This window comes from Gobio gobio (genome assembly GCF_949357685.1).
Source record: "Gobio gobio genome assembly, chromosome: 2".
Lineage (NCBI taxonomy): Eukaryota > Metazoa > Chordata > Actinopteri > Cypriniformes > Gobionidae > Gobio > Gobio gobio.
The window spans coordinates 67,789,284-67,805,017 of record NC_137098.1 but is presented as its reverse complement, the minus strand read 5'-3'; the positions used below and the strand labels follow the sequence as shown (position 1 = coordinate 67,805,017).

The window sequence follows — 15,734 nt, the reverse complement described above, 5'->3', positions numbered from 1 at the left end:
GCTCTGGGCCTGTATTTATCAAGCATCTGAGATTTAATCACAAGAACTGCTAAGAATTGACTTAAGAGTAAAAAAAAATATTGGCTCAAAGCTGCGCTTAAATGTTAGTTATCAAGCATCTCAGTCGTAATTTAAGTGAAGTGTAGGACTAAATCTTAAGTGTAAGTCTTAGAGATGATTCACGACACTTTGCTGTGCCACAAACAGGATTTTGGATGACGACAGGCATGGACCAATCACTGAATAGATTTCCTTATTTAAGAATATTCTCAGATAAATTCACATTGAATGGTGAAATTCCTAAGAGGAGTTTACATTCAACACACATTTGACAATAAAGCATTTTCAAGAGAGTACATTGTGATATACACATTGGAAATGAAAGATGTTTTCCACCATGTCTTAGTTACACATTTTAAACCGGTGTGCTGTTCCCTGCCTTTATACAGCCTAGATTTAATGATATAATCAGCCGCCATGGATTCCAAAAGAAAACCGAACCGGCGGGAGGAAGAAGCGCTACTGCTCGATGAATTAGTCAAACAGCAGAAACATGTTATAAAAGGCAGTTCAGCCCAACATTAACCAGCGCTGACAAAGATGACGCCTGCTCTGTCCAAACGCTACCGTTTGATGAACTGCTCGTCGTCAAACATTTCAAAAACATTTCCTGAAAGATTTACGTCTCTGTCTCCTCAGTGCCATCACAAGCCCCTTCCGGCAACTCCTAACCACTTGAGAGACCTCTCGAGCTGTCGTAAATAACTGGGAGAGTAAGAGTGAGTCTTAGCTTTAAGACATTTGATAACTTGCTTTTATACTTAAGTTTGAAAGTAGGAGTACATTTCATGAATTCTCAGCACTTTAGACTAAAATGGCACTTTGAGAAGCTTGATAAATACAGGCTCTGGTCTGGTTTGTTGATATCGCGCTGCCTTTCTGTGAGTGGGTTTAGGGCAGTATTTTGATTTTCTGTCATGATTGTGAAAAATATCACTGTTGTAGGTCATTCATCGAGAAACTCACATCATCGTTCAGGGAGAAAACTGGACAATGTAATACACTTTTTTCACCTTTCTATGTGTAAAGACACTTAAAGGGATAGTTCACCCAAAAATGTAAATTCTGTCATTAATTCCTCATGTCGTTCCAAACCTGTAAGACCTTCGTTCATCTTCAGAACACAAATTAAGATATTTTTGATGAAATCCTAGAGCTCTCTGACAGCAATACATAGACAGCAATACATCAACCACTTTCAAGGTCCAGAAAGGAAGTAAAAGGATTGTTAAAATAGTCCATATGACTCCAATGGTTCAACCTTACTTTTATGACAAGAATACTTTTTGTGCATAAAAACAAACAAAAATGACACCTTTATTCAACAATGAAGCAAGGTTTTTCATAAATATAGATTTTTTTTTTTTTGAACTTTTCATTAGAAATTTAACCCGTTCAGGTCTGCAGAGTTCAGCTCCAACCCTGTTAAACTCACCTGCCTGTAGATTAATAGCAACCCTTCAGACCTTGATTCGCTTGTTCAGGTGTGTTTGATGAGGGTTGAAGCAAAACTATCCAGGACTGCGGCTGCGTCTCAGGCCCCGTCCACACAGAGACATTTAGCTGTATACGTAAACATTTTGTAGCATATCAGCTTTTCGTCCAGTTGGATCCAGCGTGAAACCTGTATTTTTGGAAACCAGGTCCCAGAGTGGATAAACCTGAAAACGACACCTTTGCGTGTTCGTGTATACAGCCAATCCGTATATTTTGTGTAACGGTGATGTCATCACACCATGTCCCGCACGGTAAAGACTAGAAGGGATACAGCTACGGCTACTAGGCATGCGCACATCAATATTCATTTTTAGTGTATTTCTGTGGCAGAATTACAGCACCACACACTGGTCTGGCATGTGTACTACATCGTTTTGAGTCGGTTTCAGTGGTTTGATGTGTATGCAGATACTTCTTGAGACAAGGGGTAAAAAACGATCGGATATAGGGGAAGCTCTGGCTTCGTATGGATGTGGCCTCAGTCAACTTCCTAGTGCCCTGACTACTGAGGGGAGCTGATAGAGACCCTGTGTCTCTCCAGGACCGACGTTCCCTGCTCTACATCATCATAAGCTTCACTCTCGTCTAAAATCAATTGCAAGGCCCTCTGAGCAGTGAATCTTTTGGCCATCTTGATCAGTTGTGATAGGGAAAAACACTGGCAAAGCTATATTTATTGTGTCCCGCCCCACTTTACAGCCGGGATAGAGTAAGAGAAAATTAAAATTGGGTCCCGTAAGACCGAGGGTGAATTGTGCGGGAGAGTGAGAGCAGACTGTGTTGGTGCTTTAATTTGCAACAATGTTGCAACCTTGTGCGGGAACGGCAGGGGCAGAAACACACACACACACACACAATCATATATTTTTTCTTTTGATAAAAAATGAAAATGGGTCCCACAGACCCGAACTCCATAGGGTTAAATTACTGTCTATGGAGGGGTCAGAGAGCTCTCGGATTTCATAAAAAATATCTTAATTTGTGTTCTGAAGATGAACCAAGGTCTTTAAGGGAAGAAGGTGGAGGTGATGGGAAGATTCCAGATTGGCTCGTCTGAGCTTTTCATTTTATTTATCGGATTTTGCGTTACCATAGAAACGGTACTCTAAATTCTTCTAGTGGCTCTTCCCCTAGTGGGCATCGTAATGTTTCATATTACAACAATTATTCTAAAAACGTTATAATAAAAACTTTTTCTAATCTTGACAAAACACATATCGTCGGAAAGGTCTGAGTCTCACGGTTCTAAATCTGCCAACTGTTTTGTGATATTTCAACATTTATTTATACATTTATTTATACATTTGTTACTGGAGATTGCATTAAAAAAATCAATTGAATTTGAATGACACTCGGTGGCTATTTGTTGTACAGCTCCTAAACAAAATCTCATGGGATCTTCAATTTTTGTGATATCAACTTCAAATTTGGAACACAAATTGGATAGACATCTGGCTTTGATTTGATAGTAATATTAGAGTACAAATTATTTTGTAACGAATATATATTTTATATCAAATATTTAGTACAGTACATTTGATTTAGAGTAAATTTAAACTTTCATAACCTTTTCATACTTTTATTTTTAATAATTTTGAAGTTATTCCACTTGAGCCATAATCTTCTTTAAAAGGAGACCAAACCTATGTCTATATTCCAAAGCATTCTTGAATTACAACCATTTAAGTTTGGATAGTGCATCTTCATGTATATTTTCAAAAAGGGGGTGACAGTTAACAGGTTAATGGAAAAAAAAAATCATAAAATGAAAATTTTATGCTATGAGACCTTAAAATCTTACTGTGTGACATGGATAGGCTACTCTTTATTCCGGACATGGCCGTAGAACATCGACTGGATTTGTAAAATGTCCTGGGCTAACAATCATGAACAGCAACATCTTCAGCAGATCTGATAACAGGGACACTGAAATGGAAGAACATAAATGTAAAAATAAAGAAATGTAGAAATAAAGAAATGTATAAATTAATAAAAATAGAAATGAATAAATGTATAAATAAATAAAATAATAAATAAATAAGTAAATATGGAAAATAAGATATATACATAAATAAGGTAATAAATGTATAAATAATTATTTAATTTAGTTTTTTTGCTTTTTTATGTATATTTATTTATTTATTTTTAATATTGGCAGCTTTGGAATTCCACATGAATGAGCATCAGAACAGAAAAACACTCTCAGTTCATGTAGAATAAACTCTAGACATGTTTCAGTGTGTGATTGACATTGTGTTGAATGAATGGAAAATGATTCATATCAGTGTTTCTTCTGCTTTCAGTGCTGATGGCCCTCGTTCAGTCTGGACTCACTCAAGGTACTGTACGGTAGTATATATATATATATATATATATATTTTTTTTTTTTTTAACTAATGTGAAATGTGTTAGTTTATGCAAAACATGGAAAGAGACAAATGTGATCCTGATGTATCCATGAAGACAGATAGATCAGGATCACATTTGTCTCTTTCCATGTTTTGCATATTTCTCAGAATCATCTGACTGTATTTCCTGCCGCAAAACATTACAGAAATCTGCTATTCAATCAAACAGTCCTGCGGTTGTAAAGTAGTTCAGGAGCTCATAATCCACTGTATGAAACAGAAATGAGTTCTGCACAGTGTCATTAAGATGCTCAGCTTTATTCCTTCAGTGGTTTGGCTGGAAGGACTGGAAGTGAAAAGAGCTTGAGAACAGACAGAGAGAAGTTCAGCTCTTTAGAGCATCCTGACTGTAAACAGCGCCATCTACTGGTCAGAACAGGCAGATCAATAACACAAAGGACAGGCAGACTGGATAAATATATCACATTCGTTTAGTTCTTACCAACACTACAATATTGATGTAATCATTACAATTCACAAGCAAACTATATTTTTATTTTATAGTGTTTTCCTCATGAAGACGTTTGTAATCGTTACTGTTGATGCAAAGTCCTTTGTTAACTTCACTTGTATTATAGTGGCAGGAAAAACGGGTTCTTACTCGTCAAAGAAGTCAGTCAAAAATCCATAAACTAGTGCGAGTTTAATCAAACACAAAAAATACAAAAAAAACCCCATTTTTTTCCTGTATCCTATATTTCACTTGTCAAACCTTTAACTTGTGTTAATTTAAACGTTTAAACTTAAGTTGTATCCATAAATTGAAAGACAAAACGGTAAGAAAACTGTTTCCTTTCTTCCTATGGCCAAATCTGTTGAAGCTCAATCTTCCGCAACAACAAGTGGGCATAACCATTAAAGAAACAAAATGGAAATTATACATCAAAAACATTAGAAATAATACTGAAATATATAACATAGGAAATATCAGAATTGCCTCTCAAAGAAAGTTACGTAATAATACTTTCAACAATAATGATTAACAAATTATTGCCATATTAAATTGTCTCCTACAATTACAATTTACAAGCAAACTATATTTTTAATTTATAGTGTTTTCCTCATGAAGAAGTTTTGAGTTCCTGACAGTGATCTCGACACTGCAATGCTTTTCAATATTTGCTTCTGTTTCTCAGTGAAACCTGTAGTGAAGGTGAAGCCGGATCAGAGTGTGTTCAGTGGAGAGAGAGTCACTCTCACATGTGACATACAGGGAGGAGGAAACACTCAGTGGACATACAGATGGTTTACTGATGGACAACCTTATACAACAACACCAACATCAGAGCTCAGTTTCTCATCTGCTCATGTGTCTTACAGTGGTGAATACACCTGTAGTGGAGAGAGTTCAGACTCACAGAGATCAAACATCAGTGATGCTGTTACACTGACTGTATCAGGTGAGTCTTCATATTCACATCTGTCTAATGATAATCCATATTTCAACACGTATCAACCACATCTGTTGTTAGAAGAGACTGAATAAATTCACTTTTAGTCATTATTCAGTCAATGCACGTCTTGTGTGTGTTTTGTGGAGGTTTTGGTTTATTATAAACTTGTGTAAATTGTGACTCATAAATTAATATTAATTTCTATTTCTATAAATTAAATTAGAATAATAAAGACACTATAGGGCTGTTACCAATCACATTAAATAATTTAAACAGAAAAATTACAACTGCATTAACCCCTTAATCGGCCCTTGGGGTCCAGCTGACCCCACTGGACTTTTCCTCCATTTTTAAAAAGTGTTCCCTTCATCTCAGGGCCATGAGACTCTGTGACTTTTCTTAAATAATCTATCTAAACATGCACAAAAAAATCTGGGCTTGATTTGTTTGTTCTAAAGGTGTGTAAAAAATAATTACCGTTTAAGTCCCTCGGGGTCAGATTGACCCCACATTGAAAATGAATGGGAAAGTGTACTTTTTTTTTTATTTTTTTAATTTTTAGTCAAAAAAAATTAACTAAATCCAGTATAATTCTGAAAATGTCTACATTTATATCAAGGTCTGGTCCTAGAGCATAAACACAAAGTAGAACGAACTTCTCATACACACACGTACACACACACAAACACACACATGTGTGTGACTGCAGAGAGTATTTTTATTGAAATTGGCAAATAAAATCAACAAAACTGACATAAATCTGAAAGATTCTCATACAAATCTTGCTCAAGCCCCTGCCCCTTTTGTCTCAAAATGTAATGTGCCCCTCCCTGGTAATAGTAAATAATATTTATTACTATTATTATAAATATTTTCATAAATAACAATACGCTTATATACCATTTTCCCACTAACAATATTACAAAAAGTATATATGTATTTTTTTTATTTTGGCGGAGGTGGATCGGTAGGCGGAGTTTCCTTTTCAGCTCTATACACGCAGCCTGCACACAGCACAGCAATTAGCCGCGCGAGTTTTCAAACTACACGATCAGCAGGTAAGCTAATACAGAAAATGTATATTTATCCTACCACCACGCTTCTGTAAAGGTTGCGGGAGCGTGCAAGTTATGCTTAATTATAATAAAAGCATAACTCGAGAGTTCAGCAGCCGCATTCTGAGTCTGACAATGTCATTCAATTTGTTTTTATCCAAGACCATAGCACGTCCTCATGTTATTAGCTCGGGGAAATAAATCTAGTGAAATGAAATGAAAAAGTCTATGTCAAACTCTAAATTGTATGGAATTTATAAATTTGATATCATGGTAACACTTGCATGAAGGTCTCATTTGTAAAGTTAAAGGGTTAGTTCACCCAAAAATGGAAATTCTGTCATTAATTACTTACCCTCATGTCGTTCGACACCCGTAAAACCTCCGTTCGTCTTCGGAACACAAATGAAGATATTTTAGTTGAAATCTGATTGCTCTGAAAGGCCTCCATTGGCACAATGCACGGTTCACGCTCAAGACCCTTAAAAGGTACTAAAGACGTCGTTACAAAGTCCATCTCACTACAGTGGTTCTACAATAACTTTATGAATCGGCGAGAATAGTTTTTGTGCGCAAAAAACCCCTAAATAACGACTTATATAGTGATGACGATTTCAAAACACGGCCTCATAAAGCTTCGAAGCGTTATGAATCAGTGAGTCAAATCATGATTCGGATCGCGTGTCAAACCGCCAAACTGCTGAAATTTGGCGATCCAAACTGCTCAAACTGCATAACACAAATTTCCTAACACATAGAGCAATGTTCAAAAACTATTTATATTTAATTAAGATCATCATTCAAGTGATTTTTTCATAAAAAAATAATTTTTAATTAGCCAATTTATGACATAGTTAAGTATTTGTGCAGTAAATAGGTAAAAAACGTCTCGGTTACGTATGTAACCCTCGTTCCCTGAGGAGGGAACGGAGACGTACGTTAGTGACTAACGAATGGGGGTTTCGCCTAGAAGCCAATCACCTTCGAGGAATTTAACAGCGCCCAATGGCAGTGCCAATGCCATGGGCATGCAGAATTTGCATGCGTAACTCCGCCCCACCTCATGGGTATATAAGGAAGTACGCTGGCAACATCGCATTATGTATCTCATGCGGAGCCGAGATCTGAACTCCGCGTTCCAGCAGCACAGCTGACGTGGCAGAGGAACGTACGTCGTAGTGACTGAACGAAAGGGAACGTCTCGGTTACGTATGTAACCCTCGTTCCCTGAGGAGGGAATGGAGACGGAGTACGTTCCTCTGCCACGTCAGCTGTGCTGCTGGAACGCGGAGTTTAGATCTCGGCTCCGCAGCAGATACATAATTAGTGACTAACGAATGGGGGTTCCAATATAACAGCGCCACTCAGCTGTCGTCCAGTGCCCTGCGTAAGTGTGAGATCCCGCCACTTAAGGCTGTAGGACTACCACTTAACACAGGAATACCAAGGTACACTGGGAAGCATATCCCAGTGAGGGAAGTCCAAAATGCCTACCCGTGGGGAGGACTTAGAGAATACACATATGACCCGCTGAGGGCTGCATATGGGAAACTCTAGGGTACCAGCCGAAGGTGGATTTTTAACCCTAAGGGAAAGACACCTGCTCACTGAGGAGGCTTACGGTGGAAATACTCATGTGGGGGTCGCCGGAGGGGAACCATGCACACGTGGCACCTGGCCGGACATGAGGGTCTGGGCTCGAGAGGGCAGAATGAACTGATGTCGGCATCGACAGTGATGGAGGAGCTCAGGGCTCTCGTGGAGCTCACCTGAGGAAAATATCGCACGTATCCAGTCCGTGGAGTGGAATGGCGAGCAAGCGAAGACACCTGAGCCTGGTCCATTACCGGCCACTAGTAGAGGCGAGTACATAGTCGGACACTGGTTCCACTCGGAGATTGTAGAATCTGGCGAATGTGTTAGGTGTCGCCCAGCCAGTAGCTCTGCAGATGTCTGTTAGCGAGGCGCCATGCGCTAGAGCACAAGAGGAGGCCACACCCCGGGTGGAGTGTGCCCTCATACCAAGGGGACATGGTCGACCTTGCTGCTGGTAAGCCAAAACAATGGTGTCCACTATCCAGTGAGACAACCTCTGCTTTGAGAGAGCTCTTCCCTTCCGCTCTCCACCATAACAGACAAAGAGCTGGTCTGAGGTCCTGAAACACTGCGTCATGTCTACGTAAGCGCGGAGAGCGCGTACTGGACAGAGCAGTGCCAAGGCTGGGTCTGCCTCCTCCAAAGGCAGCGCTTGCAGGTTCACCACCTGATCTCTGAATGGGGTGGTAGGAACCTTGGGCACATATCCAGGCTGGGGTCTCAGGATCACGTGAGAGTTAGCCAGCCCGAATTCTAGGCATGCTTCGTCAACCGGAAATGCCTGCAGGTCCCCGACCCTCTTAACGGAGGCCAGTGCGGTCAGCAGTGCCGTCTTCATCGACAGGAACTTAATATCAACCGACCGCAAAGGCTCAAAGGGAGGCCTCTGCAGAGCAAGTCAAGTCAAGTCAAGTCAACTTTATTTATATAGCGCTTTTAACAATGTAGATTGTTTCAAAGCAGCTTTACAGTGTTAAACAGGAAAATAATGCAGCATAATTTTATTCAGCTGTATAGCCATTCTGGAAAAATTTCAAGTATCATACAGTGACAGTGTGGGCTTTAGATCAATAATTTGATCAGTAATTTAGTTTAAATGGTTAATTTAGTTTATTATTTAGATGTATTTCGATGTTTAGTTGAAAAATTTAGTGTCCCCAACTGAGCACGCCAAGCCAGAGGCAACAGTGGCAAGGAAACCAAAACCCCATTAGGTGACCTAATGGAGAAAAATAAACCTTGGGAGAAACCAGGCTCAGTCGGGGTGCCAGTTCTCCTCTGGCCAATTAACAAACAGCGTATTATTATTATTATTCTGGCAGTTTTACAGCTCGGAGGTCATAATAGATCAGAATATTCGAGGGACCAGGGGCAACATGCTGGAGACGGGTTTATTGAGGATGATGTTGATTAAATAATTATTAAAGTGCAATATTCGAATGATCGGAGGCAACACGCAGGAGACGGGTTTATTGAGATGCCGTGTCGATGAGGCAGTTTCAGGGGGAGTCTAATCACGGTCTCCCAGACACTTCGGGGTCCTGTGTTGGTCTTCTCTGGGCGCAGGTCCACCATCTGATCTGGATACGGCCCGGATCCAGCTGACTGCAGTAAACCTCGGGATAAAACAGAGAGACTAACATTAGCGTAGATGCCATTCTTCTGATGATGTAACGAGTACATCAGGTGTTATGGGAAGTGTTCCCGGTTCCGGCTGACCTAGTTAATGCAGCCTAACAATCATTTCATTGAAAAAGTGTTTTATGTGTATGCCACAGTAAAGAGATGTGTTTTTAGTCTAGATTTAAACTGACAGAGTGTGTCTGCTTCCCGAACAATGTTAGGAAGACTGTTCCAGAGTTTAGGTGCTAAATAGGAAAAGGATCGACCGCCTGCAGTTGATTTGGATATTCTCGGTATGATCAACTGGCCAGAATTTTGAGACCGCAGTAGACGTGATGGAGTATAATATGTTAAGAGCTCGCTCAAGTATTGGGGAGCTAAACCATTTAGTGCTTTGTAAGTAATAAGTAAGATTTTAAAATTTATGCGATGTTTAATAGGCAGCCAGTGCAGTGTTGACAGAACTGGGCTAATATGGTCATACTTCCTGGTTCTAGTAAGAACTCGAGCTGCTGCGTTTTGGACCAGCTGGAGTTTATTTATTAAGCGAGCAGGGCAACCACCCAGTAGAGCATTACAATAATCTAACCTTGAGGTCATGAACGCATGAACTAACTGTTCAGCATTTTGCATTGAGAGCATGTGCCGTAATTTAGATATATTTTTAAGATGGTAGAAAGCAGTTTTACAGATGCTAGAAACGTGGCTTTCAAACGAAAGATTGGTATCAAAGAGCACACCCAGGTTCCTCACTGACGACGAGGACTTGACAGAGCAGCCATCAAGTGTTAGACAGTATTCTAGGTTACTACTTGTGGAGCTTTTTTGTCCAATAATTAAAAATTCATTTTTTTCTGAATTGAGTTGCAGGAAATTACCAGTCATCCAATGTTTTATATCAGCTATGCATTCCGTTAATCTTGTGAATTGGTAAGTTTCTTTAGGGCGTGAAGAAATATAGAGCTGAGTATCGTCAGCATAACAATGAAAACTAACGCCATGCTTCCTAATGATATATCCCAGTGGTAGCATGTACAGGGTGAAGAGTAGCGGTCCTAGCACTGAGCCTTGCGGTACTCCATACTGAACTTGCGATCGGTGTGACATATCTTCATTTACTACTACAAACTGATAACGGTCGCATAGGTATGATTTAAACCATGATAATGCAATTCCACTAATACCTACATAATTTTCGAGTCTATTCAAAAGAATGTTGTGGTCGATAGTATCAAATGCAGCGCTAAGATCGAGTAACACTAATAGAGAGATACAGCCACGATCGGATGATAGCACTTAGAACTAATGAGAGGTCCCAAGAGGGAACGAGAGGAGAGCAAGGAGGATTCAGTCTCCTCGCCCCCCTCAGGAACCTGATGATCAGGTCGTGCTGACTTACCTTTTTGTCCCCCAAGAGGTCGTGATGGGCAGATATTGCAGCCACATACACTTTAAGGGTGGAGGGAGACAGCCTTCGCTCCAGCCCCTCTTGGAGGAACGAAAGCACAGACCCGATCGGGCATTTCCAGGGGTCTTCTTGGCGGGAAGAGCACCAGGTGACAAAGAGGTTCCACTTCAACGCATAGATGTGTCGTGTAGACTCTGCCCTAGCGGAAGTGATGGTGGCGACCACCGTAGGTGGCAGGCCACTCAAACCTGCCGCGTCCCGTCCAGAAGCCACACGTGGAGCTTCCAGAACGCTGGACACGGGTACCACAGAGTGCCCCGTCTCTGAGAGAGGAGGTCCGGTCTCAGAGGAATAGGCCAGGGAGGGGCTGTCGCAAGGAGTAGCAGTTCTGAGAACCAGGTCTGGCAAGTCAGCAGAGACTGCGCGCGCTCGCTCGTAAGCTGTGCGCACATGGCGACCGAGTCGATATCCATGCCGAGAAAAGAGATCCTCTGCACAGGGGAAAGTTTGCTCTTCTCCCAGTTGACCCGAAGGCCCAGACGGGCTAAGTGATGGAGCACTAGATATCTGGGTCCGCAAACCTGCTCTCGAGAGTGACTCATTATGAGCCAGTCGTCGAGGTAGTTCAGGATGCGAACCCTGTGCTGCCGGAGAGGCGCAAGGGCTGCCTCGACAATCTTTGTAAAGACGCGAGGGGACAGAGATAGCCTGAATGGGAGGACCGCATACTGATATGCCTCCCCCTCGAAAGCAAAACCGTAGGAACGGTCTGTGTCGAGGTAGGATGGAGACATGGAAGTAGGCGTCCTTCAGATTGATTGCTGCAAACCAATCGTCCGGACGAGCGCATTCGAAAAGGCGTTTCGCTGTCAACATCTTGAACGGAAGCCTGTGTAGGTAACGGTTCAAGATGCGCAGGTCCAGGATCGGTCTCAACCCACCGGTCTTTTTGTGTACAATGAAGTAGGGGCTGTAGAACCCGGACTTCATCTCGGCTGGAGGGACAGGCTCGATTGCACCCTTCGCCAGTAGGGTGGCAACCTCCGCTCGCATGACAGGGGCATTGGCCCCGACCATAGTAAAGCGGACTCCCCGGAAGCAGGGAGGAGCCTGCGCGAACTGAATCGCGTAGCCGCGCCTGACAGTCTTCGCGACTCAGCGGGACAGTCCCGGAAGCTGAAGCCAGGCTCCCAGGTACTGCACCAGCAGGGTTATTTGGACTACAGGCGTACCCGGTGTGGGGCAGCGTTACCGGCCCGGACAAGGGAGGCTGTTGGGCGTCCAGGTGGGGGCACGGTTAACGGCTGCGTCCTGACAGAGGAGACCAGGGAAGGACGCACGTTCCACTGGGGTCTGCTCTGCCAGGGGGCTGGCGACAGAGAGGGATGCGGATAAGATGGCGCCGCCGTGCTCGGTCGCCGTTCAGGTCGCTCCGCTAAGACTTTGCTTTTATTTATTATTCTACTCTCTTTTACTCTCTATTTTTTCCAACGGATCATCTGCTTTGATCTGTTACGACAGCAAAACACTTCTGGAAATTGGTTACCGCTACACTGACCTGTTTCAGGACACTTTCTCCAATCTTCCATCTGATATTCGCCGGGACGCCGAGTTGAACAATGGCCACTCGAGTCGACGGCGAAGATTCAAAAAACACCGCGGGAAACGCGCTGGGATCCGCAACAGACTGAGGAAGAGAGCATTCAGTCCTCCTCTCCCGAGCATTTTGCTCGCAAATGTCCAATCCTTGGAGAATAAGATGGACGATCTTAGAGCCAGGATAAGTTTTCAACGGGACATGAGAGACTGCAACATCTATTGTCTGTCCGAAACATGGCTCACGCCAGCGGTCCCGGATACAGCCGTGACGCCGTCCGAGAACTTCTCTGTTTTTCGGATGGACAGAACAGCCGAGGCCGGGAAATCTAAAGGCGGTGGAGTGTGTTTCATGATAAACAAGAAATGGTGCGATCCTAGGAACATCTCCATTCTTTCGCGATCCTGCTCGCCTCACTTGGAACATTTAACTCTCATGTGCCGGCCTTTCTACCTGCCGAGGGAGTTTTCCTCGGTCATCGCCACTGCCGTTTATATTCCACCACAGGCAGACACGGGGCTGGCTTTATCTGCCCTCCATGATGTGACCAGCGGCTTCATAAACAAACACCCCGACGCTGCTTTCATCGTCGCGGGTGATTTTAACAAAGCAAACCTAAAGAAAGTATTGCCAAACTTTCACCAGCATGTCTCCTGTCCCACACGAGGAGCAAACACACTGGATCATTGCTACTCTCCGTTTAAGAACGCCTACAAAGCTCGTTCACAGCCAGCTTTTGGCAAATCGGACCATGCCGCCATTTTCCTCACACCGGAATATAAACAAAGGCTCGTTCAAGAGCCCCCGGTGAGGAGGGAAGTCAAACGCTGGTCATCCCATTCAGAGATCACGCTACAGGCAGCTCTTGATGACGTCGACTGGGACATGTTCAGCGCGAGTTCTGAAGACGTCAGCGAGTTCACAGAAGTGGCGCTCTGCTTTATCAACACACTGACAGAGCAAGCCACACAAACAATAACTATAACGTCCTTCCCTAATCAGAAACCGTGGGTGGACAGTTCAATCCGCACTGCAGTTAACACGCGCACTATCGCGTACAATGCCGGTCTCCAAACGGGGGATATGAGGGAGTACAAAGCTTCATGTTACGCCCTCCGGCGCGCCGTTAAAGCCGCAAAACTCCGCTATAAAGACAGAGTGGAATCTCATTTCCAACTCAACGACTCCCGGCGGATGTGGCAGGGACTGAGGACCATCTGTGCTTTTGGAACTAAATCCTCTGCAGAGGTGAGAGCTGATCCGTTGCTGGTGAACGAGTTAAACTCTTTCTACGCTCGCTTTGATGGTAATCGCGGCAGCGCGACTCCGGCGAGTGACGCGTCAGAGAGAGTCCCTCAGAGCAGCAACGGTCACGTGATCTCTGTCTCGGAGGACGAGGTTCGGAGGGCACTCAAACGTGTGGATGTCAGGAAAGCTGCTGGGCCGGATGGTATTTCAGGTCGTGTTCTGCGGTCCTGTGCTGATCAGCTCGCAGGGCTCTTTACATCCATATTTAACGAGTCCCTTGCTACATCTGTTGTCCCCACCTCTTTCAAACGATCCTCCATCATCCCTGTACCTAAGATCAGTAAACCCTCTTGCCTAAATGACTATCGTCCAGTGGCTCTCACATCTTTAGTCATGAAGGTCTTTGAGAGACTCATTAAAAACAACATTTGCTCCTCCCTTCCTGACACTTTGGACCCTCTTCAGTTTGCCTATCGTCCCAATAGATCGACTGAAGATGCCATCTCTCACGTCCTTCACTCCTGCCTCACTCACATCGACAGCAAAAGTGGGAACTATGTCAGGCTGCTATTTATTGACTATAGCTCAGCCTTTAACACCATAGTTCCCATTAAGCTAACACACAAACTCCTGGATCTAGGCCTGAATTCTTCTCTCTGCCTCTGGATTGAAGATTTCCTCACGGGCAGACCCCAGGCGGTGAGAGTAGGCCAGTTCACCTCCACCTCCATCACCCTGAGTGTTGGAGCTCCACAGGGCTGTGTGCTGAGTCCCCTGCTCTACTCTCTCTACACCCATGACTGTTTGTCCACACACAGCTCCACCTCGATCATCAAGTTTGCTGATGATACTGTTGTCCTGGGTCTCATCTCCAACAACAATGAGACGGCATACTTGGACGAAGTGGAGCAACTGACATCATGGTGCCAGGACAACTGTCTCTCTCTGAATGTTAACAAGACCAAAGAACTGATTGTGGACTTCAGGAAGAGACAGCATCGGTCATACTCCCCTCTCATGATCAGCGGGACACCGGTAGAGAGAGTGAGCAGCTTCAAATACCTGGGTGTGAACATCTCCGAGGATCTGACCTGGACTACACACATCCAGACACAGGTGAAAAAAGCCAGGCAAAGACTGTACCACCTGCGCCAGCTGAGGAAATTCAGGGTTTCACCAGCCATCCTGAAAACTTTCTATCGAGGGGCGATAGAAAGTGTCCTGACTCAGTGCATCACAGCGTGGTACGGGAACAGCACCAGTCACGATGGCAAAGCCCTGCAAAGAGTGGTGCGCTTATCCGAGCGCATCTCAGGCTCAGCTCTCCCGTCTCTGCAGGACATCTACACCAAACGCTGCAGAGGTAGAGCTACTAAAATCATCAGAGACATTAATCACCCTGCAAACTCTCACTTCACCCTGCTGCCATCTGGTAAGCGCTTCCGTAGCCTGATGGCAAAGACTGAAAGACTCAGGAGGAGTTTCTTCCCCCAGGCCATCAGACTCCTGAACTCAGTCACGTGACTTCACTTCACCCCGCACACGCATAAACATCCAGTTTAAACATTAACATCCACATACTGCCATTGCACTGCACTTTACTTTCCTATTGTTACTGCGTAACAACCTGTAATAAACCTTGCACATTATACTTCTTTATATATACATATATATATATTTATGTTAACCACTTATTTCTAAGTCTACAGTTTATCTCACTTATCATATCCACTTATTTTTTTATATTTTTATATTTTTATTTTTATATTTTTATTTTTATCTTATTTCCTATTTTTATCTTTTACTTGATTTATTTATAATTCTACTTATGTTAATACTTTTTATTCT

At 43.2% G+C, this 15,734-nt stretch overlaps 1 protein-coding gene across 1 annotated transcript in view; it reads left to right on the top strand.

Annotated features, from left to right (window-relative positions):
* LOC307120129 (Fc receptor-like protein 5) overlaps nt 1-15,734 on the top strand; it is an 82,898-nt gene that overhangs the window by 17,144 nt on the left and 50,020 nt on the right. Inside the window, exons 2-3 of the mRNA XM_079807012.1 lie at nt 3,861-3,896; nt 5,102-5,365. Coding sequence (XP_079663138.1) covers nt 3,861-3,896; nt 5,102-5,365 — 300 coding nt within the window. The remainder of the gene's footprint in view (nt 1-3,860; nt 3,897-5,101; nt 5,366-15,734) is intronic.